The following is a 27114-nucleotide window of genomic DNA, read 5'->3' as shown; positions in this document are numbered from 1 at the left end:
CATGTGTGTGTGTGCAATGTGGCTCAGAGATGGGATAAACGGAGCCAGTACCGCTGATAACCCTGGGTTTGAATCCAGGTATCAGCCCGTCTGTTAAAATGAAGCAAATTGTTCGGTGCTGCTGCATTGGCAGTGGTGCACAGGCACAAATAAAAAAAACCCAGCATGTTTTCCACTAAGGCTAGCAAATGTGAAGCCTCTTCTCCTTAGTGCTGGTAAGAAGGGCCATTGCTAAAAATGTCACTTTATTATTATATTATTATTGTTGTTATAGAAAAATAATGTTGAAGGTCACGGTGTTATTGACGAACGCAAGTCGTTCCGTTAGTTGCGTTGGACGGGAAAATTATTTTTTCACGGAGCACGTGCGATATGCGTGCACTCAAATTTGGCAGGGCTTTCTCGGTCATCCTTGTATTTGTGTGCCTCGGTTATGGAGATCATCGCCGATGGGTTTAAAGAAGAAAATTAATGGGGGAGGGAAAAAAATGCTTGTATCGTTTCTCTAATCATCATGGCCCATTTGAAGGTCCAGAGAGTTGCAGGATGAAAGCTGTATTAATTGACCTTCTAGCTAATCTGTTATTTTTGCTGCTTCTAAGCTCGTTATTTTCAGCGGCAGAAGTAAGATTATAGTTGGCCTTTTGTTGCATATTTAATAATTTAACTGGTGTACTGTAACCTTAATAACTGAATAAATAGATGTTCTGGGACATTAATACATATGTATGGACACAATTTGAAATATAATGACACTAAATAATTCTTAGCATTTACCTATTGTCAGACAAGCCGATAAAATCCGCATTTCTCTAATGTCCTTTGTTGCCCGACGGTAATGGAATATAGACTTAACGGTTTAGTTTAAAATAAAGCCTGCAAATAGATGCAGAAACAAGCAGTTTAATTAATGTTCAGTGCTTAAATATTTATTTAAAGCAATCATATCTGTTAAGTGAAAATGTTATTTTAATCGCTAACTCAATCAGCTTAATAATCGGCTGCATAGGCTTCGGGGTAGCGATGACCTTTGTGTAATAATGCAAATACAAAGCTCATTAAAAGCCATATTTTTACATAAACACGCTGATAATTCCAATGTGGGCACAGCAATTCAAGCACTGATGCCAAATATACTACCGTATTCCCCAGATTATGATACACTTTACCCCCCACCCCCATGTGTCTTTTTAAACCAAAAGTTTTGGGTGTGTATTAAAATCAGGTAGGTGTGTGTGTGTGTTATTGTCGATGTGGGGAGCGTTAATGTAGCAGTTAGCATGCAGCACTATGAACCTGGAGGTTCGATTCCCGTTCACGGCCAGCACCGGTGACGATTATCTAAACCCGGTCCTAGGCCTCCCCTAGGTCGACTCAGCCTCAAATGAGTACCTGGTGCGATGTGTAAATATCGCCACAGGAGAGACAAAGGCGGCCGGGCGTGGTGTTGGCCACCCACCCCCTCGTGTGCCGTGCCAGCCTTCATAGGTGCTCGCTAACAGCATTTGCCCCAACAGCGTGTAGCCTATACTGGGGGATATTGGTCTTTGTGGCCAGAGCACCGGCCTTCATAGGTTCTACTCGTTAACGGCACTTGCCCTGGAAATGTGATCAGGCTATACGGGGGATCTTTGTCTCTGCTGCCATGTTTGTGGGGAACGGTAGTGTAACCGGTAAGCGCACCGCTCTATGAACCCGGCGACCCAGAGTTTGATTCCCGCTCACGGCCAACATCAGTAATGGATATCTGAACCGGTCCTGGGCCTCCCCGAGGTCGTGCCACGTGCGATGTGTAAATATCGCTACTCGGCAGACAAAAGGTGGTAAGCTTGTGGTGCTGACAACCCACTCCCCCCCCCCCCACCTTGTGTGCCAGATCGGCCTTCACAGGTGCCAAAAGTCAGATTAGGCTATGTGGGGCATCTGCGTCTTTGTGATCAGATTTGTAGACATTTATCAACCCTGGGCAAGGTTTTGCATAATTTCAGCCGGAACAGTGCGGACCGCTGCTCTGGGATTTATTTGGGCACGCCACATCCGTCTTTGCCTCATGTAGTCCATCCGATGTTTTTGTTCTTCAATAAACCTGTTCATATGATGAATGCAATATAGGGGTACAATAATAATGATAATGGATTGTTGTGGATAGGGGGTTACCTTGTACTCGAGCGGAAGTGGCTTATGCCAATAATCCCTCGCGAGACGGTTCTTTAGCGTTCATGCAAAATAACTGGCGTGTTGTTTTTTTTGTAGTTGTTGTTGTTGTTGTATTGCTATGACTACTGCTACCATCGCTGTCGCAGCAAGCCTCCTCTTCGCCCTCAGGCACGACACAAGGTGTCTTGGTTGGTGTTGAGGGGAGCAGGCGGTGGGGCGGGTGAGCCGTGTGCGAGGCGAGGTTTGTCACTTTCGGGGTAAAGCTTTCCAACTCATAATTGAGGCTTTTTGGGTTAGATCGCGTTAATATATAATAGTGTCGTTAATTCCCGCCACCGGTGTGCTGTACTAGTGACGAATTGGCCACGTTCTGTTGACGTGACAACCCCTACTAGTTTGCTGTGTTGGGTGGTGGCGGGTTTAACGACACATTTATACATTTACGCGATCTCACCCGAAAAACTTCTATTGTGGATGACATCGGTCGCGAAAGCCTACGTGTTAAGCTTCCCAACTCGTTTATTTGACCCTCTGACGTTGCCGTCGAGACTCGCAGGAAGTGTGTACACATTTGTTTTTTTTTTGCCGGTTTCATAACAACAGCGCAATGATAAAGGGCTCCATTTATACCTTAAAATGAACGCTTCTCCTGGGAGCATGGCCTGATGTGATGTCTAACAGCTGAACAGCAATTAGACTTTTGCGACGCTGGCAGTGTTGGACGGAATGCGATTACCGACTAATAACGAAGGCTAATAAACTGATTAATGGCCATTGCATACACTCGGTTTCATACAAAGATTTAACGATTCACCCAGTAAAATAGGTCCTGACCCTCGCAACACATGCAGTGAATTGTCCGTCTAAGAATCTATTTTTTCTCATTCGTTTTTTTTTAAGAGCCGCTACTGTAGATTCCAGCACCTAAGATTAGCACGGTTGGCTACGTACGGTGCGAAGGAAATTCAACATTCATACATTGCAGATCTGTAATGTATGATTGATGAATCCTCACCGTTTGGGGTCATGATTCAATGCAAGCCAAGCTGGGACAACTCGTCAATCAGTCGAATACAAATGCCATCGACTTAAAATGTAATCGACTAAGTTGCTGCGTGGTCGATTGATCCGTTCATGCCCGTTTAAAATTGGCGGTCGAAACGAGCCTAGTGATGACATCACTAGGCTCTGCCCATCACCTCCCATCCAGCGGCACACGTGGGAACAGAGGTGAGACTTTTTTCAGTTCTTTTCATGTCTTTTGATTAGTCGAGTAATGTAACATTATATGGAGAGTAAGAAATTATATAAATAATCGGTTAGTCCAGCTCTATATTCCAGAATATTAACTTTTTGAAGAATGGTAAGTGATCGAAGTCACAACTCATGGCTAAAGAGGATAAAGCGACTCCAATGTACACAATGCAATGATAAAAATGCAATTTGTAACGCATGCAATAATTTGCAGGCACAAATGACCATGACCCTGAGGCGCAAAGCCACACTCAGTGTCGCTGGAGAGCCAGGCGAGAGAGGAGGTGGGGGCCTTGAAGTGTCTCTTAGAAGTCGGTGTAAATTGAATGCTGCTGCGAATGTGCAGCAGCGGTCTTCCATGTAGAGAGGAAGAGGAGGTTGTAAGTCACTCTTCGGAGAGTTTTCCTGTGAGCTGTAGCGCAGTGTGATAGCAGCGGAGAGAGGTGTGGTGGATGACTGAAAGAAGAGGCGCAGTGGCACAAGCAGCAGTCGATCTTGTAGCCGGCCCTGCTGGTGATGCTGGGAAGCCAGTGGAGGAGGGAGTGGACGCAGGAGATCTTGTAGCTGGGCCTGCTGGTGATGGTGGTTAGCCAGTGGAGGAGGGAGTGGAGGCAGGAGATCTTGTAGCTGGGCCTGCTGGTGATGGTGGTTAGCCAGTGGAGGAGGGAGTGGACGCAGGAGATCTTGTAGCTGGGCCTGCTGGTGATGGTGGGAAGCCAGTGGAGGAGGGAGTGGACGCAGGAGATCTTGTAGCTGGGCCTGCTGGTGATGGTGGTTAGCCAGTGGAGGAGGGAGTGGAGGCAGGAGATCTTGTAGCTGGCCCTGCTGGTGATGGTGGGAAGCCAGTGTAGGAGGGAGTGGAGGCAGGAAATGTTGTAGCTGGCCCTGCTGGTGATGGTGGTTAGCTAGTGGAGGAGAGAGTGGAGGCAGGAGATGTTGTAGCTGGCCCTGCTGGTGATGGTGGTTAGCCAGTGGAGGAGAGAGTGGAGGCAGGAGATGTTGTAGCTGGCCCTGCTGGTGATGGTGGGAAGCCAGTGGAGGGGAGAGTGGAGGCAGGAGATGTTGTAGCTGGCCCTGCTGGTGATGGTGGTTAGCTAGTGAAGGAAGGAGTGGAGGCAGGAGACCTTGTAGATGGCCCTGCTGGTGATGGTGGGAAGCCAGTGGAGGAGGGAGTGGAAGGAGAAAAGGGGAGGGTGACTTGAGCGAGATGGTTCGGCAACTGTTGGAGTTTCTTTTGAGATTACTCGATTTAGATCGAACAAGGATGGAGTTGCAATAATTGAGACGAGACCCGACTACGCTGCACGCACGGGGGTTGGCGATTTTGGTGGTGATGAGTTGACGTCAATGACGGGAGGGCTCACAGGTGTTAAGTTGCAAGATCAGACGATGTCGTTGGTGTAAATTGTCAAAAAGAACGGTGGAGTCGAGAGTGACGGTGGTGGTCATATTTACCAGCTCGTTGTCTATCTACTGCCGCCCTCCCCACCCCCACCGCTGTACCCTTTCCTTTCAGGGAGAACAACTTCATGAAGGATTTCCCGCAACTTGCCGACGGACTCGAGGTGATGCCTTTGCCGCCCGACCAGCAGTGCCAGGCTCACCTGTCTGACCCCAGCCCTGCCCTGCAACAGCTTAATGGTAATGCCATTACGCGTGCTAAATTGACTCACCACCTCTTAATTATATAGTCATTGTAATGAATACGGTGGCCTAGCGTGGTTGGTATGGGGTCCTGGTGCAAGGAATGAAATGGGGGCAGCCCCTGTGCTGATCATTGCATCCCACCCCCTGTGTTGCCCCGTGCCTTGCCCCCCCCCCCCCCCCGCCATATGGAGCCCGGTGCGTTGCACTGCCCACACACTCGATAGCTACTCAATAGTTAAGACCGAACATCATCAGTCGCTTTATCAGTTGTATGCCTTTAGCCATGAATGACTAGAGCAGAGGTTTCTTCTCTTGCCGTGGCACACAAGTAAAGTAGATATGCAGTAATTAGGGCAGTTACATTTATTTTGGTCAAATTATATTTGAGCCCGAGGAATGCATCGTGGGGCGCATTCTGATTAGCCCTCGTAAGAACAAAATGTGCCAGCAACATTTTATAATGTAACCTTCAACATTAAGTTTTGTTTTATAGTTTTGTCTGTTACCCAATAGCTACTATTAGGTAACTGTTCATGTGCCAATAAATAAAAACTGTCAATCAGAAAAAAAAATTACGAAAAAATTATCTTGCCCCATGGTGTAAAGTAGCGTATCCAACCATTATCATTCACCGTGTCTCTCCGGCCTCTCTATATTTGTATGTGCTACGGATAAGGGCCCTTGTCTCAGACATCCTCTATTGTGCATTTGTCCTTTGAAGGCCACATTGTTTGTGACGAATGGGTCGAGTTTTTTCGGTTAAAGTATAAGTTAGAGCGACGGGGTGAGAAAAGGAGAAATAAAAATAAAAAAATAAACGCAAAGGCGGTGACAACTCGCATCAGAGAGTTTGAAACAATCGCTCAGCTCAACAACTCAAATATAAAATCATGCTGGTTAAACACCTCCCCAACACCGGGGCCCGACTGCTCGTGTCAGAGCAATGAGTCAATTGGAAATGAGTTCTTCTTCCGCGCGTTAATACCGGCAAGAGTGAGCGATTGGTGGCCAGAGAGCACTCAACGCTCAATAAGAACAGCATGGCCCGGGAGGCTGTTTAGAAGCTATAACTATTGGTCGAACACAATACCGCCAGATTGAATGCGAGGAACACCCACTCACAGTACACAACATTAAGCTTCCCATATCAATATCTCAATATCACCTTTCTGCTTTCCCATAAGTCTCCTTGTCAATTCAAGGTTCCATAAATTAACCCTCCCCTTCACCTCCCCCCTTACCCCCACCTCACCCCCTTCCGATTGAAATCAGTTCAGCAGCCAAGTAAGTATAAATCAAGTGGCAGGAAAAATCAGACATTAAAGGGATAGTAAATTATATAATTGCTTTAATATTAACATTGCCTCTCTGACTAATAGGGTTGGAATAAATTGGGGTATCTAATAGACAATTCTCATTATTATCCACCAAAAGTCTCCCGCTGAATAATAGGCATTAATGTCTGTTACTAATGATACTGCATGGCCATTCATTAACACAGGAAATCCAGACCAAGTCTCAGTACTCTTTCATGAGCGTCCTGCATTGGGTTGTTTGGCCATTTTTGTTAAATTTATTAATGGTTTTGCTTCACGTGGGAAAAAGCCACAGTGCCTGAAGAAAACCCACCATGCATGTTATAGGAGACACTGAACCCTGAACTCCTGAGCACATTGCAGCTGTATGCCCAAAACAGCTAGCAAGCCCTGGTGGCCACCACCCATCCAAATACTAACCCAGGTTAAAAGTTGCTTCGCTTCTGAGGTCTGACGAGATGTGATACACATAAGGTGCCACCTGGCTTGGTATTTACATGTGTCATTTGGACGAGAGTTTGGACCTGGTATGCCCCTGGATGGCTGGCACGTTGCCCCACTCGTAAATATCCCCTTCACATCAGAATGTTGACATTACATATTTTTTCCCCCGATTTTATTCCAGTTGTGCTATCGATGTCAAATCACGAGTAGAAGAAAAATCCATTCGGCTCTCCCACAGGGCAGTGCATTCTTTCGTGTTAGAGAGCCGCCCATGGAAGTGGACACCACAGAGCTACCTTTGAGATTGCTTAAAGTGACCACTCGTCCACACGGTAGAGGTCGGCACTTTCCCACCCACCCTGGATGTGAGAGCAATGTTTGTTGTATGGTGGTCGGAATGATATTTTAATTCTGAGATCTGAAATTTAATGTGATGATTGGGTTTTTTTTGCAGTCGATTGTGTTTGCGATGACATTTAGGTTTTTTTATGGTTCGATCTTATAAATATAATGTGTTGTTAAACCAGCCACGACCTGACACAGCCAATTAGTAAGGTTTTTAACGTACACAAAATGTGCCAATTTGTTACTAGTTCAGCATACCGGTGTGTTGGAGAGTAAAGCCACAACATTTACAATTCAATTACCGTGACGTTTCACCGGTAATTACAACCAGCATCATCAGGCGACAGACAGAGTTGTCGTCATACTCAAAATGTAAATGTTGTTATGGGTTTACTCTCCAAACGCACCGTTATGCTGAACTAGTAACGAATTGGCACGTTTTGTTTTACGAATTGGCTGTGTCGGGTGGTGGCAGGTTTAACGACGCGTTTATATTTACGAGATCTAACCCAACAAAACGTCCATGGTGGATCACTGCACTTGAGAACGCGGTTTAATTACAGGGGCCTTGCCTGGATTCGAGCGCAGGATCTCAGCATTGCCAGCTCTCTGTGCCCTCAACCTCTAAGTCACCCAGTCACCTCGAGGCAACTGACAGGGTGGCCACCAAGAACGATACTGCAATCTTGCAGCACCTCTGACCAGCTTTTTGTAGGTCAGACTAAAAAAAAGTCAGTACCGTACTCATCGATTCCTGCGTGTTTCAGTTTGTTGAACCATGCTTTCAGCAATAGGTCTTAAAAAAATGTTTTTTTTTATAGTAACAAAGAGCGCCAGATTTTTATTGATATAGAAGTGTGAACTTTTTATTGACACTGAATGTTTTCCGGCCATGAACAAAGTACGGTTAAATGAACAAAGTTCTTAAGTGGCAGTGTACAACCCCAGGGCTTAACTCCTCGCACACTACAATTACGCACGTCCAAGACAAAAGCTTCACTCCTTGCACTCTATTATGATGCATGACCAAAGCTCTTTGTCGGGCAAGGGTCACTGCGTAGAAATTATCTCATGCGTCGACCCTCCTCTGGGGTGGGGGATGTCTCCGTGCCAAACACGAGCAAGACTTCGGCGCTTGCTCACCCCCACTGCTGGCGGAAGGACCCCACAAGAGGGAGCTCTAAACACAGAGGCCCTCTAAATGACATTTGACCGTCTCCTTCCACACTCACTAAGTGGTCTTGGAAATGGTGGGGATATCCACGCTTTATCCTACCACGCGCGGCCTGCCGATCAACTTACTGTGGTGAACCCATTTAGACTGCTGGGTGGACAGAGGTGGATTTTATGAACCTTGCCCATTGTCTCAACTGCCGTGTCAGAAGATTGCAAATTCAGTGTTCCAAACATTGCACCACAGCATTGTCCACACACTGAAATTGAGATCTTAATAGCACAAAAGTCTGATCTTTCCTACAGATTTTATATTCTTCATTCTTGTCATGGTTACGCAATTACGTTGCAGATGGACATTGTCATGTTGACTGTTAGGCTGCACTCTCCTCCACAATACATTTTCATTGAAATTCCCGACCACATGAAGTGTGCACTAACATTAGCCTTTTTTCAGCCCGTGGACCAATTTGAATTCACGGTTGTCTGTTAATGACTCTGCATGAACCACAGCAATTGTGGGTTGTCACTGCGAGGTTACGGTGGGATTACGGCTCATTGAGTGTCTTTTAATACTCCTCTGCGTTTGCACAAGCATGGGCTCACACACTCTCGCACACAACTGTGCATTCATGCCAAGTAGTCTTGCTACAGATAGGGCGGTGCTACGATACACCGTGCAACATTAGCGCCGCGGTGATCGGTATGGACAGCTTTACAAAATATTGCCACATTGAGATTATTGTTGCGCGTTGAATTGCAAAAAAAATTTGATATTTTTATTTCCAGACAAAATATGTATTATATAATACAATCAATGCTTAACATTTTAAATGCATAGCTATTATCCATCACATTAGTGATTGTGTTTTTCAAGTGAATGATGGCATGACGATTATATGACACCATCATTTTCATAATTCATGTTGTTATTTGATTCTTGCAACCAACAGAGTGTGCGTTATAAGCATCACACGATACCGTAATGATTAGAACGATTATTGGCAGACCTATGATGAGTCATCTGCAGATGAAGATCGTTTAAGTGATCTTTATTTGCATTTGGCAGTTCAGCAAATCACGTAAAACATTGCAATACAATTGCAGAATTTCATCACACAGTTATGAGAAACTGAAATCGAGATCACCGTCATATCGTGAAATTATAGATCGTATCTTATTGAGAAAAAAAACATGCCAACCCTAGTAGCTATAGTAAACACAATCTCGTAAACCTCTCTTGTACTTCCAGAAACCCAGTTTGGAGACCTCAGATCCCAGATTTCTATATCAATACTGTACTTCTGAATGTATGTTGGACTTCTTTCGCACCCCACATAGCCAACCATGCTAATTGGAGGTGCAGATGGAGCGTTGGGAGTTTACGTATTGTTGCCGGGGGAGGGGAATGAGCATGGGATATTTTAAGGGGGAATTTGTTTTCATATTAATATGATGCTCGCTCTGAGTAGAGACTTCCAATGTGACAGCTAAGCTAACTTGCACATCCTTTTATTGTAAAAAAATCCCAGAAGGCGGCCAGATAAGTTTCACGGATGAGCGAGAGAGAGGGAGACGCCTGCTTTGCATATTGAATTGAAGGTGCTAAATAACTCGCCTTTTGAAAAGAAAGGGGTGAATTGAGCGATCCGTCACCTTTTTCGGAATGAGTTAACCTACTCAGCCATCAGGTTTAAAATTGCAACTGACAGAAATTTATCTTTAACGAGGTTGTATTAGGGAATAGTGAGAAAGGGGAGATGGGAGAGGAGAATGAGAGAACAGAAAATAGAAGAATGGCGTAGAATTGCAGGTAAACAAGCCTAAATCACCGAGGTCATCGCCTGCCCGGTATAGTTTAGCGGGTGGATGCGGCAAACGTGAGGTGTGGATTTCAATGTTTAACAAGTGGTGAGGAGGTGTGGTGGTGGTGGTGGTGGTGGGGGGAGCAGGTGTTAGGAATGGGTGTTGGTACAACACACGGAGAGGGATTTGTGCAGATCTTGGCAGTAATAAACAGTCCACAGGCACCACCCTCGCGTTCCTCAGCGGGTCGCGCACACACATGCTGCTGGGACACAGTGACGCTGTACACCTTATCCAGAATATTGAGGGTTTTTTTTTTGGGGGGGGGGGTGGGGCGGGGGGTTAGATTACGTAAGTATAAATGTGCCGTTGAACGCACCGCCACCCGACACGGCCAATTAGTAAGGTTGATCACGTCAACGAAACGAAGCCAATTAATAACGACTTCGACACACCGTTGCTGTTGGAGGGTAAGGCCGCAGCATTTACAGTTCGACTACGACTGTTTCGCTGGTGATCACAACCAGCTTCATCAAGGCGATCTTGCCGGAATTGTGAAGGAGTCTTCCTTCGCCTGGTCCCCTGATGGAAGTCGACCCGTTAAACTGACTGCAAACCGTACTGCCTGGCGCCACCTCCTCTCCGAATGGATAAACATTGGCTTTCTCCAAAGTAAAAAAAAAAAGACACGAGGCATTGCGCGTTTGCACGCAAACTGCACACCACGTGACGACGCTGCCGTCGTGTGCCGCTGGGCAGCCACTCAACGCCTGACCCCAGGAGGTCGCTGGTTCAACTCAATATCTGACGACGCGGCAGTTGAAGCAATCGGGGGGGGAAATGTCTTTATAAAATCCATCCTCACCGCCTTGGTGTGTACCGAGCAGTACAAATTACAATTTGGTGCGCCGCAAGCTTTAGTCGATGGGCAGGGCACGCACGGTGGGGTAAACGTGTGGGTATTTACACCTGCAGTCCTAGCTCCTAATTCGGCACCTTACCAACGAGTGTCGTCAAAGACGATCGCACTCTCAGCGTGGACTTTCAACAATACAACTCTTTAACGATAGCAATGATGACGATCGCGAACAGCCACAAAGCGCCGCCCCACTGTCCAAAACGGCGGAAAGAGATTGCTTAACACGTGGGCTTTCGCGACCAATATCATCCATAATGAAGTTTGTTTGGGTTAGATCGCGTAAATGTATAAATGTGTCGTTAAAACCCGCCACCACCCGACACAGCCAACGAGTAAGCAGAGGAGTCCCTGTAGGACCTTTAGGGGTCAAATGCAATTATTATTCAGTTTATTACGACCCAGGAAAATCGCACTGAATCTCATGAACTCGCTTCCAGGGGGGGTCCTGCCAGTAGGTGGGAGGCGATTGTGATGTACAATCCCCAGTCGAGTACGCTAAGCGTCGCTGAGCGCGTTCTTCACACGACGCGTTTTTCACACAACGCGTTTTTCACACAACGCGTTTTTCACACATCGCGTTTTTCACACAACGCGTTTTTCACACAACGCGTTTTTCACACAACGCGTTTTTCACACAACGCGTTTTTCACACAACGCATTCTTCACACAACGCGTTCTTCACACAACGCGTTTTTCACACAACGCGTTTTTCACACAACGCGTTGCTCGGCCTCACGCAGTTTTTCTACAAAGGGACACTTTTTGGCACATCATGGAATGCGCACCTTCACGGCGCAGCCTTCTGGGCGATCGGAGACGAACTACCTCTTTAAACCGCAAATGTACAGCCCTACAGTTACTTGCTGCTCTCGAGAAAAAAACTCTCAATCGAGAGGGCCTTCAAATGGCGTTTGGCCTACTCTTCCACTCTGGCCAAGATGTCTTGGAGGAGGTGTGAGTAACCGCACTTTATCCGACGACACGCGACCTGCCGATCCACTAGCTGGGGCGTACTCTACCTATTTTTTACTTCTGTGTACACAGAGGTTTGAAAGATTCAATATCGTTGCCCCATTGTTTCAACTGATGATACAGCCATCTCTGGATGGGAAGTCCAGTGTGCTAACCATTACACCATGGCATCATCCTTAAGAGTTTTAAAATGAATTGCAAGAGAAATGAATTGTACTTTTTAATTGTCCATCGAATACTGACAGGTCTGTTGCATTAAGTTGAGATGTTTACATTGTTGGCGTTTGTAATTAGAGAAAATTAAAAACTAACAATTAGCAGTTTAATTAATAATGGCAGTGTGTTGGATTGTGTTACAAGCTGTCACGACATGAAGATTAGGAGAGTGCGTCACGGATATTAAGTGAACAATAAAGACCTGCCTATTTTGGGAGATAATTACAAAACTGTCTTTAACAGCGTTGATGGTGTAATTAATTCTGAAAAGAGATATGCACATATACAGTTAATTTCAGGCCAATTATCTTATTTATAGTAACTTATAGCCATGTGTCAATCGGTGCTGTGTCTGTAAAGGGGAATTGTTTTATTAGGAATTCACCAGAGCGATGCACTTTAAAATTTAGATTTAAACCTCATTTCTTTGCAACTTCTTTTGGCGTTTCGTTTGTCGTCCTTCCCCCTCACCTCCAATTAGCACGGTTGGCTACGTACGGTGCGACATAAGTTCTACGTACATGCATTATCTAATGCCTGTGGAGAGCGGTGGGGCAGTGGTTATCAACCTGTGCTTTAAAACTGGCCACATGAGTTCCATCCTTGGTCTTGACTGCCATCGGTGGCGAGTGCTCTCTGAACTGATCCTGGGCCACAACCCACACTGTCCGGCGTGGTGAAGTATGGTTAAACAAACCCGATGGCTGATCCGTCGTGTGGGGTAAGCCTTCATCCACCGGTGGGTTTTGACGCTTTCTTTCGAGTCTAATTTAATCAGTTTACGGAATGTTCCGGAAAAAAAAGGAAAAAAAAAAACAAGAGGACAGCGAGATATGGATTGGCGAGAGCACACGACGACGGAGATACTCGCGTTAAGCGAGAGCGTTCGTTGTGATTGGCAAGTGCCGTGCAACGCCACCGCGACGTAACGTTAGGGCTTGCCCACGTCGTTTCGGAGACGATCGTCGAGAATTGCAATGGACGACGTGTTCCCTCGGGCGCGGTTTTCTGCGTCGCGCATTTCACGGAGCATTGCCGTCACCGGACGCGGCGGTGGCTCGCTTTCGTGCGATTTCGGCAAACGCCTGGAATGAAATCAACTCCTTTTTGTTTGGGGGGGGGGAACATCGCTCTCTGCCGTGAACAGGGCCTCGCTTAAGTACCGACCCACCGACGCAAAACTGCCGTGGGTCGCGCAGCTGCAACGAACAATGTTCACACCGACCAAGCGGCATAAACGCTCGCAGATCCCAGAGCCCGCGGTTTTGTTTTACGTTTTCTGCCTCGGATAACCGGCTCGCAGATCGACGTCCGATGGCTCTCTCGTGATGCCTCCTGTCTGAGTTAAAAAAAAAAAAAAAGTCACTTGGCACATTGATCCGACGTTAGTGCTCTGGCGTGCACGTCGATTCCCACGTGCTTTGCCGATGACCAAATTGACCGAAACGGGGCCGTAACCCGGGCGTCCGCGAGGTCTTCATTCTCCTCGGCAGTTGACCAATGAGCACCGCTGCTGCTTCACTTATTTATGGCTGTGCCTTGCCGAACAAAAAAAATTGTATCGCGTAGAAAATTGCGGTGCGTGCCTTGGACAAAAAAAAAAGTGTATTCCTAATGGCACCACAACTGCTGGATTTTACGAGCATTTATAGACTCTTGCCTCACGTGGATAAACTGCGTGCTTCCAACTGTAGCAGCTCTAATGCGTGTGTATTTAATGTGTTAATAGGTTGAATGTTGTCACTAGGCTGTGTATGCTCTCTAAACCACGTGCCCCTCTCTTGTCTCCGAATGTAATTCCCTGCATGCACTTTTTCACATTTCCTTGATCACATTTCCGTTTTTGTTCTTTCTTCCCTCCCCTACAATTATTGACCACGGTGTTTCTCAACCATGCCGCAGGATTACATATCTCTTCTTTAGGCCCCATTGGTTTGTTGTTTTTTCATTCTCAATATCGGCTTTCCAAAAGCACTCCACTCTGCTCTCATCCGCCTTTTCATTTCATCTTTGATATTGCTTCTTCAATAGCGCTCTCAGGTACACATTCCTCAGTGTGTTTTTCCAATTATATCTCTCCAACAAATGTCTCCCAATTTGTTGCACATGACCTCTGTTTTTGCTCATGTTTCTACGTAGTTTAAATACCACGTAGAAAAAAATAGTTGCCGATTACGGCAGGGAACATTCTTCTGGACGCAAACAAACTCGGTAGCCCCGGCTGATCGGACTCCTGAGGCCCTTTGCGAATGCGGTGTTCGAGGAAGCGTGTCAACGCACAGAGGGGGTCACCCTTTAGTTCTATCGCATAATCACACGCGCGCCGTGATATCGAATCACAATACCTTACTGGACCACAACACTTTGGTGATCTCGTATTCTTAGCTCTTTCGGTAAAGTCACGTTGAAGGGAAACAATAAAATAATAAATATATATAAAACAATAAAAATTCTCGCGACGTTTCGACCATAACACAAACGGTCAACGTCGCGAGAATTTTTATTTTTTTATATATATTTATTATTTTATTGTTTCCCTTCAACGTGACTTTACCGAAAGAGCTAAGAATATGAATTACGGCAGTCACGAAAGCTTTAAATCTAAATTTGATCTCGTTCTCGTCAAGGAAGCATAAAGCGTCATGCAAGCTCCGGTCATGCTCGCAGCAGCGGCCTTTTGGCTGGCCATTGAACAAAGACGGTCACCGCATCGCGCGCTTTCAGATTCGCTTCTACGGCCTTGTGGAGCGCTCTTCCGATATTAGGAAGCCACTAGAACCGTGCACTTTTAAATCCAGAGTGAAAACTGCTTGTTGTGTTTAGTTTGTTGTCCTACGCCCGCGCACCTTTGATTGAAACGGTTGTCTACGTACGGTGCAAGAGGTCAACAAACGTTAACCACCACCCGACACAGCCAACTAGTAAGGGTTGTCACGTAAGCAGACCGTGGCCAATTCGTTACTCGTGCAGCACACCGGTGTGTTGGAGCGCAGAGCCACAGCATTTACAATCTGAGTACGACGGTGCGAAAGAAGTTAAACACACACACGCACACACACACCCGCACGCTCGTCTGCTACGTGTGAGGCGAAGGCTCACCCCGCACATCGTGAACCCAGCGCTCGGGTCGGAGGGAGAACTAAAAACGCGGGCAAAATAGCGGCATCCAACTCGGTCTCAACCCTCTTCGGACGCTCGTAGGTTGCAGTGAAAATGCGCACTACTTGCACGTTCGTATGTTGAACTTCTCTAGCGTTGCACGTAGCCAACCGTGCTAATCGGTGACGGTGGTGGTGGGGGGGCCAGACTGCGCCGGCCAGCGCGGGGTGAGCGAGCGGGGAATGGGAAGAGGGCGGCCCGGGTTGAGAGAATGAGTTGCTGAACGATTAATCGATTTCAAATCGCAATATCTTGTCAGAAAAATCGCAATTAGATATTTTCCCCAAATCGTTCAGCCCTAAATTTCGATTGAAAGCTTTCGTGACTGCAGGGATTCATCTTCTTGGTTCTTTCGGTAAAGTCACGTAGAATGGAAATGAAATTATTTTTTTTATTATTTTATTCCCATTCTACGTGACTTTACCGAAAGAACCAAGAAGACGTTCAGCCCTAGTTGAGAGGGCGGTGAGCAGGCAGTAATTAGGTCACGCGGTACTCGGCTAACCGCGTCCGTCTGTCCGTCCCGTCCATCTGTCCGTACGTTCGTCCGTCCATCGGCGCAGCTCCTCTTGGGTTCCGCGAAAGGAAATGTCGCTACCATTCCGGAGGAGTGAAGCGCTCACTGACATTCATGGCAACAGTCGCTGCGTGTTAATCAATGCAGGGCTCTTCAGCTGTGGCACGCCATGCATTTGCAGCGCATCGAGAATTGTTTTATATTTATGTGTGTCTGCACAAAGACAAAGAGTGCCCATAGGGCCTGCACAGGCTGTTCGGGCAAGTGCTGTTGCCGAGGCACTTACGGCATCCAGAATGATGCATGATGGCGGTGTGGCCAGCCACCACGCCCGGCTCATTATGTCTCCTCTCCAGTGTTGATGTGCTATACACCGCGCATTTTAAGGCTGAGTCAACCTAGGGGAGCATCAGGGCACAGTTGAGATATTTTCCACTGATGTCATGGTTTAGGAGTCAAACTCAGGTGATCGGGCTCATAGGGGCGGTGCGTTGACTGCTCTGCCACCACTCTGCGCTATTTATTCTCATTCACACTCGCACAGGATGGAATAGCGGTGCAGCGCCCGAGAAACCTGGCTAGCCGAGTTAGATTCCCAGCCACGGCTAGCTTCAGTGGCGAGTGGTCTTTGAACCAGTCCCCGGGTAACAATCCACTGTTAGATGAAGGCCACCAACCCGCACTCACCGGCGAATTCAACTGTGCGTGGTTAACAATCCCCCACGACAAAAATAAAGGGCGTTGGGAGGCCTTCGTCGAGCAGTGGATTAAGCCCCGTTGCATCACATTGCATTTCACACACACGGTAGGCTTCTTAATATCCGATGATTCGTCTCGAAGTGGTTTTGTATCGCCTGGAGGCATGTTCTGGCTCGGAAGTCTCTGTCCAAATAAAGCGCCGTGCCGCTTGGCTTCTTAGTCCTCGTCTTCCTGAGCCGCCAACCACATAACAGAGCCGAGGCGTTTCCACTTTCATATGTCCCGGGCACGGTGTCCCGGGTCTCGTATGTCGATGTCAAGTGCTCTGGTGTCTGATGTTATGGAGTGACAAAGTGTCCCTCTAGGCCGGCATCTTTGTTACGGAACAAACTCGGTTTCCGCTCGAAAGCCGGTTTTGTCATTATTTCATTTTGCAACGCTGAGTACAGGACCAGGGAGGCGAGCCAAAGAGGGTTCACCTTAGCTTCCATTCTCCAACTTCTGCCGGTATTGTTCCCCTGCTGCTCATAATCTGACCAGCGTGGTGAAGTATGGTCAAACAACCCCCACATCCAAGATGATGCGGGAAGGCCTTTATCCAGCAGTGGATTAACAAAGGGGCTATGCTATACATTTGCATTTCATTTCTCAAGAATGCTTTACTTTATTTCCTGATATAACATCTTGGAATATTTGTATTGTTCTGATCCACCCGTTAGTAAGGATATTGAGGTTTTCCCCTTGCTGAAGTTATTGTTTTCCATTATTCTGAACCATCTGTGTGTGGGGAGGGGGTCGCGCTGGCGAGATGTTAACTACTTTGCCTGGTATACAGGAGGTCGTGGGTTCGATCCCATCCCTGAAGTCTGCTGCTGTATATTTGGTCGCATGGATTTTTCTCCGGGTCCTTTGGTTTTTCCCTCCACATTTATAAACGTGCGTTTAGATTATTGGGTTGCTTTAGATTTCCACGTTATGATAAGCCACTTTGTTGAGCTATCATTTGTGGCCAGGCCGCTTCTGGAAAAGAGTCACATAGCTCAGTGGGCTTTGCCTGGTAAAATAAAAATAGTAAAAAAATATATTTAGCGAGACATAGTACGGTGCTATGTGTGCCGGTGCTAGGTGGATTATTACATCGCAGAATTATAAAAGATAGTGGTGGCTTGGAGAGGCCTTCATCCAGCAGTAGATTGACATGGCTGATGATTATGGTCAGCTTTATAAATACTGTAGCGGCCCACCCACTTTGCATTTAACATCATTGGTTAAATCTCCATCCACATCCCCGATTAGCACGGTTGACGACGTATGGTGTGCAAGAAATTCAACATACGTACTGTCAAAATGTACTTCAAAGATGCACAAAAATCTATCTCCTCTATAGCTGTTGTCTATGCATTTAAATACTCTCCGAGTGCCTCGTGTATGTATAGTCACAATATCCATATCTGTCTTATTAATTAACGGTCCGATCCGTTTGGAGATTGTTGCGATCTCTTTTTTTCTTACGCATTTCAGCGACGGAGATGTAGGGAGGCATAAATGGTCGCAGCGACTAAGCAGAGCTTCTTAATATGTATTGCATCTCAGTGGTATTCACCGTCTCGCACTGGGCGAGTGCCACTTAATGAGGTCTCTAACAATGCCAAAGAAAACTCTCGTGACATTATGCAGCCTTGACGGACGGCGCTATTTACTTCAAAGCTTCCGCTCTCTTTATTATTGCCATTGACCGTACACGGTGAGCCAGTGTATGAATCTTTTATCGTATTAATAATAATCTTTTGCGCAACACCATATGATTTGAGAATATTCCGCAGCGATTGTTCATTTCTACACTTTAAACAGACTTTTTGAGAGCCAAAGCAGTTCATAATTAGCGGTGCCTGCCATTCAATTCTACTTTTAAAGGGTAAAAACGTGGCATATTTGCCAGCGGACAGCAAGTCTGAAGCATCGCTTGTTCTTCCCGTAATCTTTTATCAACCGCGTCTTTGATCCCATTGCGCATAACAAAGCGGACAAATTATATATTTTTTTCCTTGGGACCAATGAAGGGCTGAAACTAACACCAATTATTGCAGTTTGTCAAGGCGTCCTTTTCTGCTAGTTTCATAATGGTTCCCTTTCTTGCATCCCATATGAGATCAAATGATCCGAGTCAATCTTTGAACCCTTTCCCGTTTCGAGACGGCTGCAAGTTGCAGGCTGTGGGGTCCCGTTCACCTCTGAATCTCGGAACGTGCAAGCGGTTAGTGTTAATTTTATTTAGAGAGGCGTAGTAGCACCGTTGTTTTGAAAGATATTGTACTCACCGCAGAGAACTGTAGTGACACGACCGCGCTTCTATGACCGTTAGCCCCAAACTGTGCCACACGTCCTCTCGTGTGGCCTTGTGGCAGCCTCACTACCGGTTGCTTGTTTTTTTTTCGTTACTTATTTTTTCTTCCGGTTTCTTTTTGAGTATGAACATGTACGTCGTCGGAACGGAATCGTAAAGAAAACTGAACAAAAAACGGGGTTAAGAAGGAGCGGTGGCGCGCTTGCATGCCGTGGTGGGCTAGCACCGCAAAGCCAGGCCAAGTGAGCTCCATCCACGTCCAGCGGTCGACCGACGCCATCGGTGGCGAGCGATGTCTTGATCTGGCAACTGGGCCAACCCCGCCCGCCAACTTTGGCCAAGTATGGCCAAACAATCCCCGTGTCTGGCACGGCGTCAGGATGCCTTCATCCAGCAGTCGATTGACGGAGCGAGAAATGAACGAGTAAATAAGCAGTTGGTGTTCTTGTTTATCTTTGCAAACGTATATTTAAATTTTGGGAATTCAATGTTTGCTAAAAGTTTATGTGAGAGAGGCATCTTGTCTTACTAACAAAAGTCTCAGTGGTTTCCCACTCGTTTGAAAGAGTCAACAACGGTGAATCGACAAAGAGAAGATGATGATTATATTATATTTAACGACGAGAAATGTTTTCTTCACCACCTGCTTGTAGACAAAATGGTCACAAGAAATATTTATCATGTGTGATGAAGAAGATCCGTTATCCAAATCGTCAGCTTTTATATCTATTTTGTTTCTTTAAGGCCACTGTATTGATGCGATTGTGCAATAATGTTGTCTTCGCAAGCTGCTTTGCTCTTCAGTCCGGTTGAGGCAATATCTCAAGTCTTCCTCTGTGATACCATTCACGTTGATGCTCATTTCTGGCATTGATTCAGTCTCTTAAAGTTGGACAGTTTCGATGGGCATGGTGGGGCTTGGGCTGTGAATCATTTACCTTTGCTCTGCAGGGTTTGGTGATGCATTTGTCCATCCTTGCCTTAACAGGGTCCCAATTACTTTTCAATTATCCTGCAAGATTTAGTTTTTCTGAACGACTGTTCACGCGCCTTCTTTCCACACGGCTATAATCTGAAATTATAACGTGCAAAGTATTCATTCGCTTTCGGAAGAGACATAACGGCGCAAGGAACCAGAGACAAGCAGAAAGGCAGCCAATTGGTGAGCCGGCACCAATAATTGCCCAAGCTCTGCGATCCTTCAGATATTCAGGTGTTATCATCCATTTAGTGAGTGCGTACATGTGCAGGGAAATCAGAGCACCCGGAAAAAAACCCAAGCATATTTCACTCTTCAATTATTGTTTTTTACTGTCCCAAAAGCCATTCCGGCATGTGTTTGTAAACGTGAATACAGCTCAGAATGTTGTGAATCACGCATTTTAAAGCGGTCAAAACCAATCTTTGCTTTTTTGTTGTTGCTTTTAATCATTCGTGCATGAGAGAGTTATTTGAAACCGGTCCTTGACTCGAGGTTTTTTTTGGTGACCGAGTTGGTGGCGTTTGCGTAACAGTGACGCCCGCCGTCGTTGTTCCCGCAGGCCACGTGAACTACAGCGTGGTGACGGGCTACCCCATCGAGCAACACTGGACCCTGCGCAGCAATTTGAAGAGAGTGACTCTCAGCACACGCACCCTCTCCCCGGGTAAGCCACTGACCCTCGGTGCGAGTAAAAATCAACATCACGAATATTCTCTGCTGCATTCCCAATAGCGTTCGACGGGTTTGAGTAAATCGTTGGTGTTTAATAATTCCTCGTCAAATATCTATTTTTTTTTTTTTACGACCAGGCCACGCAATGTTCCGACTAAAAATGTGCGTTGTTAAGAACCCTCCACCAACCGACAAAGTCAAATAAATGAATTTGTCAAGTGTTCCAGCATTTAGCGCATTATTATTTTTAGCTCAGAGGTAGGTTTATGAACAATTCTCACAACAAAATGTTCGTTGTAATTTACCCCCATCATAGGAATGTTGAAATTACCACTGCGAGTTTAGGGTTGTAATGAATAGATTGGCACCTTCTCGTGCCCTTCCGAGTGAATACTTTTATTAGCTTTAATAGCACGATATTTTGTAGGAAAGGGGTAAAGATAAAGGTGCAGCCTTGCAATTGCTTGCTCACACCGCTGCTGGCGGAAGGGCCTTGACTGGCGGGATCTCTTGGAGATCCCGTCTACAGCAGATTTTAAACTAAACTTAACTAGAAACTAAACTGTTTTAATTTCACCAGGCTAGTCCCACTGAGCTATACAGCTCTTTTTCAGAAGCAACCTGGCCGCCACAAATGATAGCTCAACAAAGTGGCTTATCAATTCCAAATTTATAGCAACCAAATACTCCTAAATGCATGTTTCTCAAATGCGGCGGGAAAAACCGGAGGACCCGGAGAAAAATCCACACGAACATGGGGAGGGAGAGAGACACGCAAACTCAAAATATACAGGCGTCAGGTTCGGAATCGATCCCACGACCTCCGGCATACCAGGCGAGGAACATAGGGTGAGCTTACTCACAGTTCACCCCACCTGCCAAGCCTTTTGACTGTGGTGTACCCATCTATCTTACTGGGTGGGTAGAGGTGGAGCGATTGCATAAACTTGCCCATTGTGCTAGGGCATGGAGTCGAATCGGTAACCTCTGGACTGCAAGCCCGTTGTGCCACGCGTTACAATCGCTGTGGCAGCATCACTGTGGTAGACATGGTGGGGCTTATTTGGTGTTTGTTTATCGGCAAAAGTTATAAAGTCTCAGGTGGCAGTTAAATATGATTTTATTTATTTATTTTGTGTGCGTGGTTGCGTGTGCATTGCTCACTGCTGCTCGGAATTAGCATAACTGTGGTGGGAATGCAATGTACAAATCTGCCAGATCATTGAAACGTCTTGCATGGAAGCGGATCGGTGCTGTGTTATTACTTGTCAAATCATGGCAATAAATTGACGTGTGCTGAAAATATTTCCTTACGTTTTGCGGTCAAAATAAGCTCTGTGATGCATTTGCATGTGCACTGCATGGGATCAGCTATATTTGGACAGCGCAGATGCAGATTTACTGACAGGTATAATCTGTATCAGATTCTCCCCCCACCCCGCACCCCCCCCCCCCCCCCCCCCCCACTCTAAAATTAACCTTTTCCCGTTCCGAGACATCTGAAAGTTTCAGGGATTGTTCCCGTTCACCGTTCAATCTCGAAACGCGCAAGCGGTTAGCCTTAATTTTATTGAGAGAAGCATAGCGCCATTGTTTTTAAAGACATCGTTTCTCACCGCATAGAACCGTAGCGACACGCATTCTATGATAGCTGGCGCCATGCCACATGGCCCTCCCGCATGGCCTTGCTGGAGCCTCGGTACTGATACAGTTATTTAATTTTAGGTTTTGCTTCTGGTTTCGTTTTGAACGTATGCGTACATTATCGGAATGGAATTGGAAGAAAAACTGACGACATACACGTTCGTCATCGGAAAGGGAAAGGGTTAATTGCCCAAACATTCTCAGCAGGGCCTTCCTGAGATAGGCTCTCATCGTCGTCATTAGCCATGGTCAATCCACTGGTGGATGAAGGCTTCCCAAAACTGTCACCATTTCTCACGTTGCCGCGGCCGATTCATTATAGCACCCTGGATCATAAAGGACTTTGCAGATACAAGGGGATGCTGCCATGGTGTGATGTTTACACACTGGACTTGCAAAACAGAGGTCGCTGGTTAGATGTTCCTGTCGTGGCAGTCAACACAATGGACACTTAGTTTAAATGGCCCCTGCCTCTGTCCATTCAGCGGTATAAATGGGTGCGCGACAAGTTCGTCGATCAGCAGGTCGTGTTTGATGGGGTAAAGTGTGAGTGCTCCCACCACTTCCAAGATATCTGGCCAGCGTGGTGGAGCAGGCCGAACGCCCTCTAGAGAGGCTCTGTACTGCTCCCTTTAGCGAAGGCACTTCCACCAACAGTGTGCTGAGTAAGCGGTGGCAGTGCTGCACCTTTACCCGTTTGCAATTACAACTAAAACAATTTACGATGAAGGCCATTCAGCAATTGGGAAAAGTCGCTCGGAAGGTAACCATGGTTGAACTTGCTTTATACTTGGATGAGGCGACACCAGGGCTTGCCAGGCATTGCAGGCATAAGGCGAGTGGATGAAGTGGCCAAGAGATATCAGTGCTAATTTTGAAACCCTCATACTCATGGGTTTTCACTTGATTCTCCTCCAGTTTCCTCCCACATAAATAAAAACGCTCATTAATGTTATTGGCAAAACATCTGAATGCAGAATCTCTCCGGAAAAAAAAGGAGCCTTGGGACTTGGTGAGGTTTTCCTGGTTAAATAATTGGCATTATCACGATCGCAATTATGATAATTACGGAAATAAAATTGTAAAAAAATATACTATTGGTGCATCTTGTCATTTCTGAGAATATTGTGTATTGGAAGGCTCTCTGACCAAAGCAGCCACATCATTATCGCTGCTCAGATTGCCCACTGCCTCAGATGTAGGACCACTCCCAACACGAACCAGAATCTGGACACCGCTCGAATGACAATGGAGCACTCTCAAATGAGGTGTAAAATAAAGCACCGACGGAGACCTCTGCGGTGCAGCATTAAGCAAAGCTCTCCTAGGCCCGTGGTAAAAGTACTGAGGCTTTAAGGCGGTTTCCATCGCTGCCTATTTTTGTTGATGTAATATTAGGATTGCGTTTGCTAAGAATATGCACACTCGCGTATGAGTGTGCAATTTCGTCGCTGCAAAAAAAATTCCCGCGTGACAAAATTGTTCATCTATAATAGAGTTTATTTGGAGGGGGTTAGGTTTTTTTTGGGTTAGGTTTTTTCGGGTTAGATCGCGTAAATATGGATGACATTGGTCGCGAAAGCCGACGTGTTAAAATTGTTCTCGGTGCCTGTCACCACCTCAGGTGCCTCGCTGTGAGGTGGAGATTCTTTTCCAAGGATTTGTCGGGCGAAGGCAACATTCGCAATGCTTTTTTTGCCTATTGTAACACGCAGGCCGATGTGATTTGATCACTTCCAACTTGCCGCGAATGTTTCCGTCGTGTTACGGCAAGCACACTGGTCCTGTCGTGCAGAGATCGTTGGATCCATCCGTTGAGACAATGGGGCAAACTTGTTGAAATCCCCTCCCCGCCGCCGCCCCCTTGCCTCTGTCTGCACAGCAGTACAAATGGGTGCAACCACAGCCGATCAGCAGGTGGTCGCACGCAGAGGGGTAACATACGGGTTGATCCCACCTCTTCCAAGACGCCTGCCCAGTGTCAAAGAGTAGACCAAAGCACCGCCTGGAGGGGCTCTCTCCAGAAAGAGCTTCTTCAATTTGAGGTTCCGCCAGCAAGCGGCATGAGCGAGCAATTTCAGGGCTGCACCTATGCCTAAACCTCCAAGCGTCTCGCTCTGCGACTCCCGCTCAAACACTGCATTTATACCAATGTGACATCAGCTCATTTCATTAGGGGGGGGGGGGGTGCGGTGGGGTGCGAGGGGGAGAAACTGTGCCCAGCGCGACAGGCTGCATTTTAATAGCAAATATGCGTCAAGTAAAGAGGCGTGCCTGGCCACCGCGGCTGCCTCTCCACCAGGGGATTGTATAACACGATCATGCAGCAACTGCTCCTTCCTTTTTTTTTCTTGCCAGAAGTCTTTCCGGGCCCCCTTTTTTCGCGTGGTCATGAAATGGAAATAATTGCAATAAACAAACTGGGAGACAGATTGCGGTTACCATTCAATGACATTCATGCATTCGAGATCTAACGAAGGGACCTCGCCTTAGGGAAAACACAAATAAAAGGTCAGACTAAATCACATGTACGCTCACCCCTTCCGAGACGTCTTGTCAGCATGGCGGCTCAGCGGTGGAGCGAGCGGATCGCGTTCGGGAAGGTTGCATTTTCAAACCCGGTTTGGAGGTTGAATCAGCCCTATCATCCCTCCGGGGTCAATGAAAAGAGTTAGCACTTTGCGAGGAAGTCAACAGCGGGTTGTTCTATGGGGAGACTCATTCCCCCCACTGTAAGGGTATTGGAATTCATATCGCTGGCTCAGGGCTGTAAACAGGAGACGAGAACGGACTCGATGCAGATTTGAGCCGGAAAGTCACTCTTGACGCTTGAATTACCGACGCGCAAATGAAATCGACATAGGCATTTTTGTTTGTGTTTCGTGTTTCCATTGCATTTCCCCATGGAGTATATGCCCGCAATTTATATTTCATATAAAGTTCTATACGCACAGTGCATCACAGTCCGTCGATTGGCAGGTGCGGTGTAGTGAAACCTGAGGGATTCCTCTTCCCAGATATCTGGTCAGGGTGAAAGAATAGGCTAACATATATGCTCTAGAAGGGGCCTTTCTAGAGCTCCCTCTAGCGGAGGGCCTTCCTGCCAGCCAGCGATGGCATGAGCAGGAATTTGCAGGTATTGCGCCTTTGCCCTTTTCCTATAAACACAAACGGATTTTCGCTGTTTTGCATCTATTAACTTGTCACGGGTAATTAATCGTGCAAGTTTTATCCACGCGTTCCATCGATTTTGTTTGTTTCCGATGGGAAACGCACCTGTGGGGTAACAAAGCCAGGTGTGTGTATATGTGTGTACCTACATTAACGAGCAGGATACTGGCCAGATGCCACGTTCTGCAAAATCGTGTAATTAATTGGCCGTTTCAAATTTTTTTTGCAATTATTCTGAAGATTGCGGCAACTTCAGACAGCACATGCGGCGAAACCTTGCCTGTAATATTGCACTGTTGCTTCGGCATTGTGCAAGATTTGCCCATGGGTTAGTATGGTGTGAGATCGGTCATGTTTTACTTTTTTTGTTATGAAAGCCTGACTTGTAAATTATTCTGTCCTCGACAGATGGTGCTCACGGCATTCTCTTGTTTTGCTCCTAAAATATGTAGGAGTACACGCTGACCTGTGACCCACTCCATAGTTGTACCTTAGGGCGTCTGTCTCCATGCCGCTGAGAGGTCTTCCTTATCACAGATGTTTGAGAGAGCTCGGACATTGGATTATCTACGTAATCAATTACTCTTTCGATTATCGATCCGATTACCCAACTAATCGAATAACACATGCAAATAGTTGTAAACGAAAAAAATATCACGGCTGTTCTCACGTGTGCCACTGGACGGGAGGTGACAAACAGGGCTTTGTGACGTTATCCGCATCATCAGCCTCATCGTACTGAATGTAGCTTCTAGGGGGGGGGGGGGGTTCCTGTCTTCAGGAGGCAGGGTGTGGCGTGGGGGGGGGGCAATATTTTTTAAGAGTGCTGAGTCATCGACCACAAACAAATAGGTGATGACAATGATTAATTTAATTAATTGACGAAACGTCTCGGCCGTAATATTTGAGAGAAGTAGAAATTTGTCTTGATTTGTTTAGGGGCAAAACAACAACACAGCTTATTTTTGGCATGAATTACTCGATTACATGTTACGGTCGATTGAATTGGTAAACATTTCATAAGTCCAAATTCAAGCACTGTTAACTAAGGGATAATTTCAATTAACAATGTTTGGCAGCTGGTCTCTGACATATTTCTCTTGGTTTAACGCAATTAAACGCCTGTGCCTATGTTATCCTGAACTCTGTTTATTATGGTCGAGTTGTCCATTGCTAAAAAACACTGATGGAGATTCATGATTATAACGTAAATAGTATTTGTGCCCTCGCTTGCAACTGTTTTCCCCTGGCGCTCATAATTTCATCTTTTTTTTACAATCCCAACTGTTGGCGCTTTTGAAAGAATGGGTATTATTCCAGTGAGCAGATGTATTGCGCTAATGGTGAACATACTTTTTCCTTTTATGACGTGTTTTCTGGGACTTTGCAGAATTCATTTGTTGTCACCATAAGCCAACTAGAACTGTCAAGTGTTCTGGTCTGCGTGCTTTCTAGTTATTCCAAGTGTCAGCGGTGAATTTTTTTACGACAGAAAATAAGGTTTTGATTTAAAGCTTTCGTGACTGCAGTGATTAATATTCTTGGTTCTTTCGGTAAAGTTACCGAAAGAACCAAGAATAGAAAGTAAGGTTGCCAACTTTTCCACAGCCCCAACCCCAGAAATATGTCTGTCAGCCTAGGTTTATTAGAACTGTGCAGTATACTGGAATAAAGTTG

The 27114-nt window shown here is 46.2% G+C and overlaps 1 protein-coding gene across 3 annotated transcripts in view; it reads left to right on the top strand.

Moving 5' to 3' along the window:
- Window positions 1-27114, top strand: part of LOC116953184 (astrotactin-2-like) — a 483535-nt gene that overhangs the window by 391885 nt on the left and 64536 nt on the right. For all 3 annotated transcript variants that reach the window (XM_032973126.2, XM_032973123.2, XM_032973125.2), the window contains 2 exons: window positions 4928-5052; window positions 20510-20614. In XM_032973126.2, the coding sequence (XP_032829017.2) occupies window positions 4928-5052; window positions 20510-20614 (230 nt within the window). The remainder of the gene's footprint in view (window positions 1-4927; window positions 5053-20509; window positions 20615-27114) is intronic.

The sequence above is a fragment of the Petromyzon marinus genome, chromosome 50 (assembly GCF_048934315.1).
Source record: "Petromyzon marinus isolate PM22_M1 ecotype Great Lakes invasive population chromosome 50, UKy_Petmar_22M1.pri1.0, whole genome shotgun sequence".
Lineage (NCBI taxonomy): Eukaryota > Metazoa > Chordata > Hyperoartia > Petromyzontiformes > Petromyzontidae > Petromyzon > Petromyzon marinus.
The sequence above is the reverse complement of the archived record's forward strand: the minus strand, read 5'-3'. Positions and strand labels throughout refer to the sequence as shown.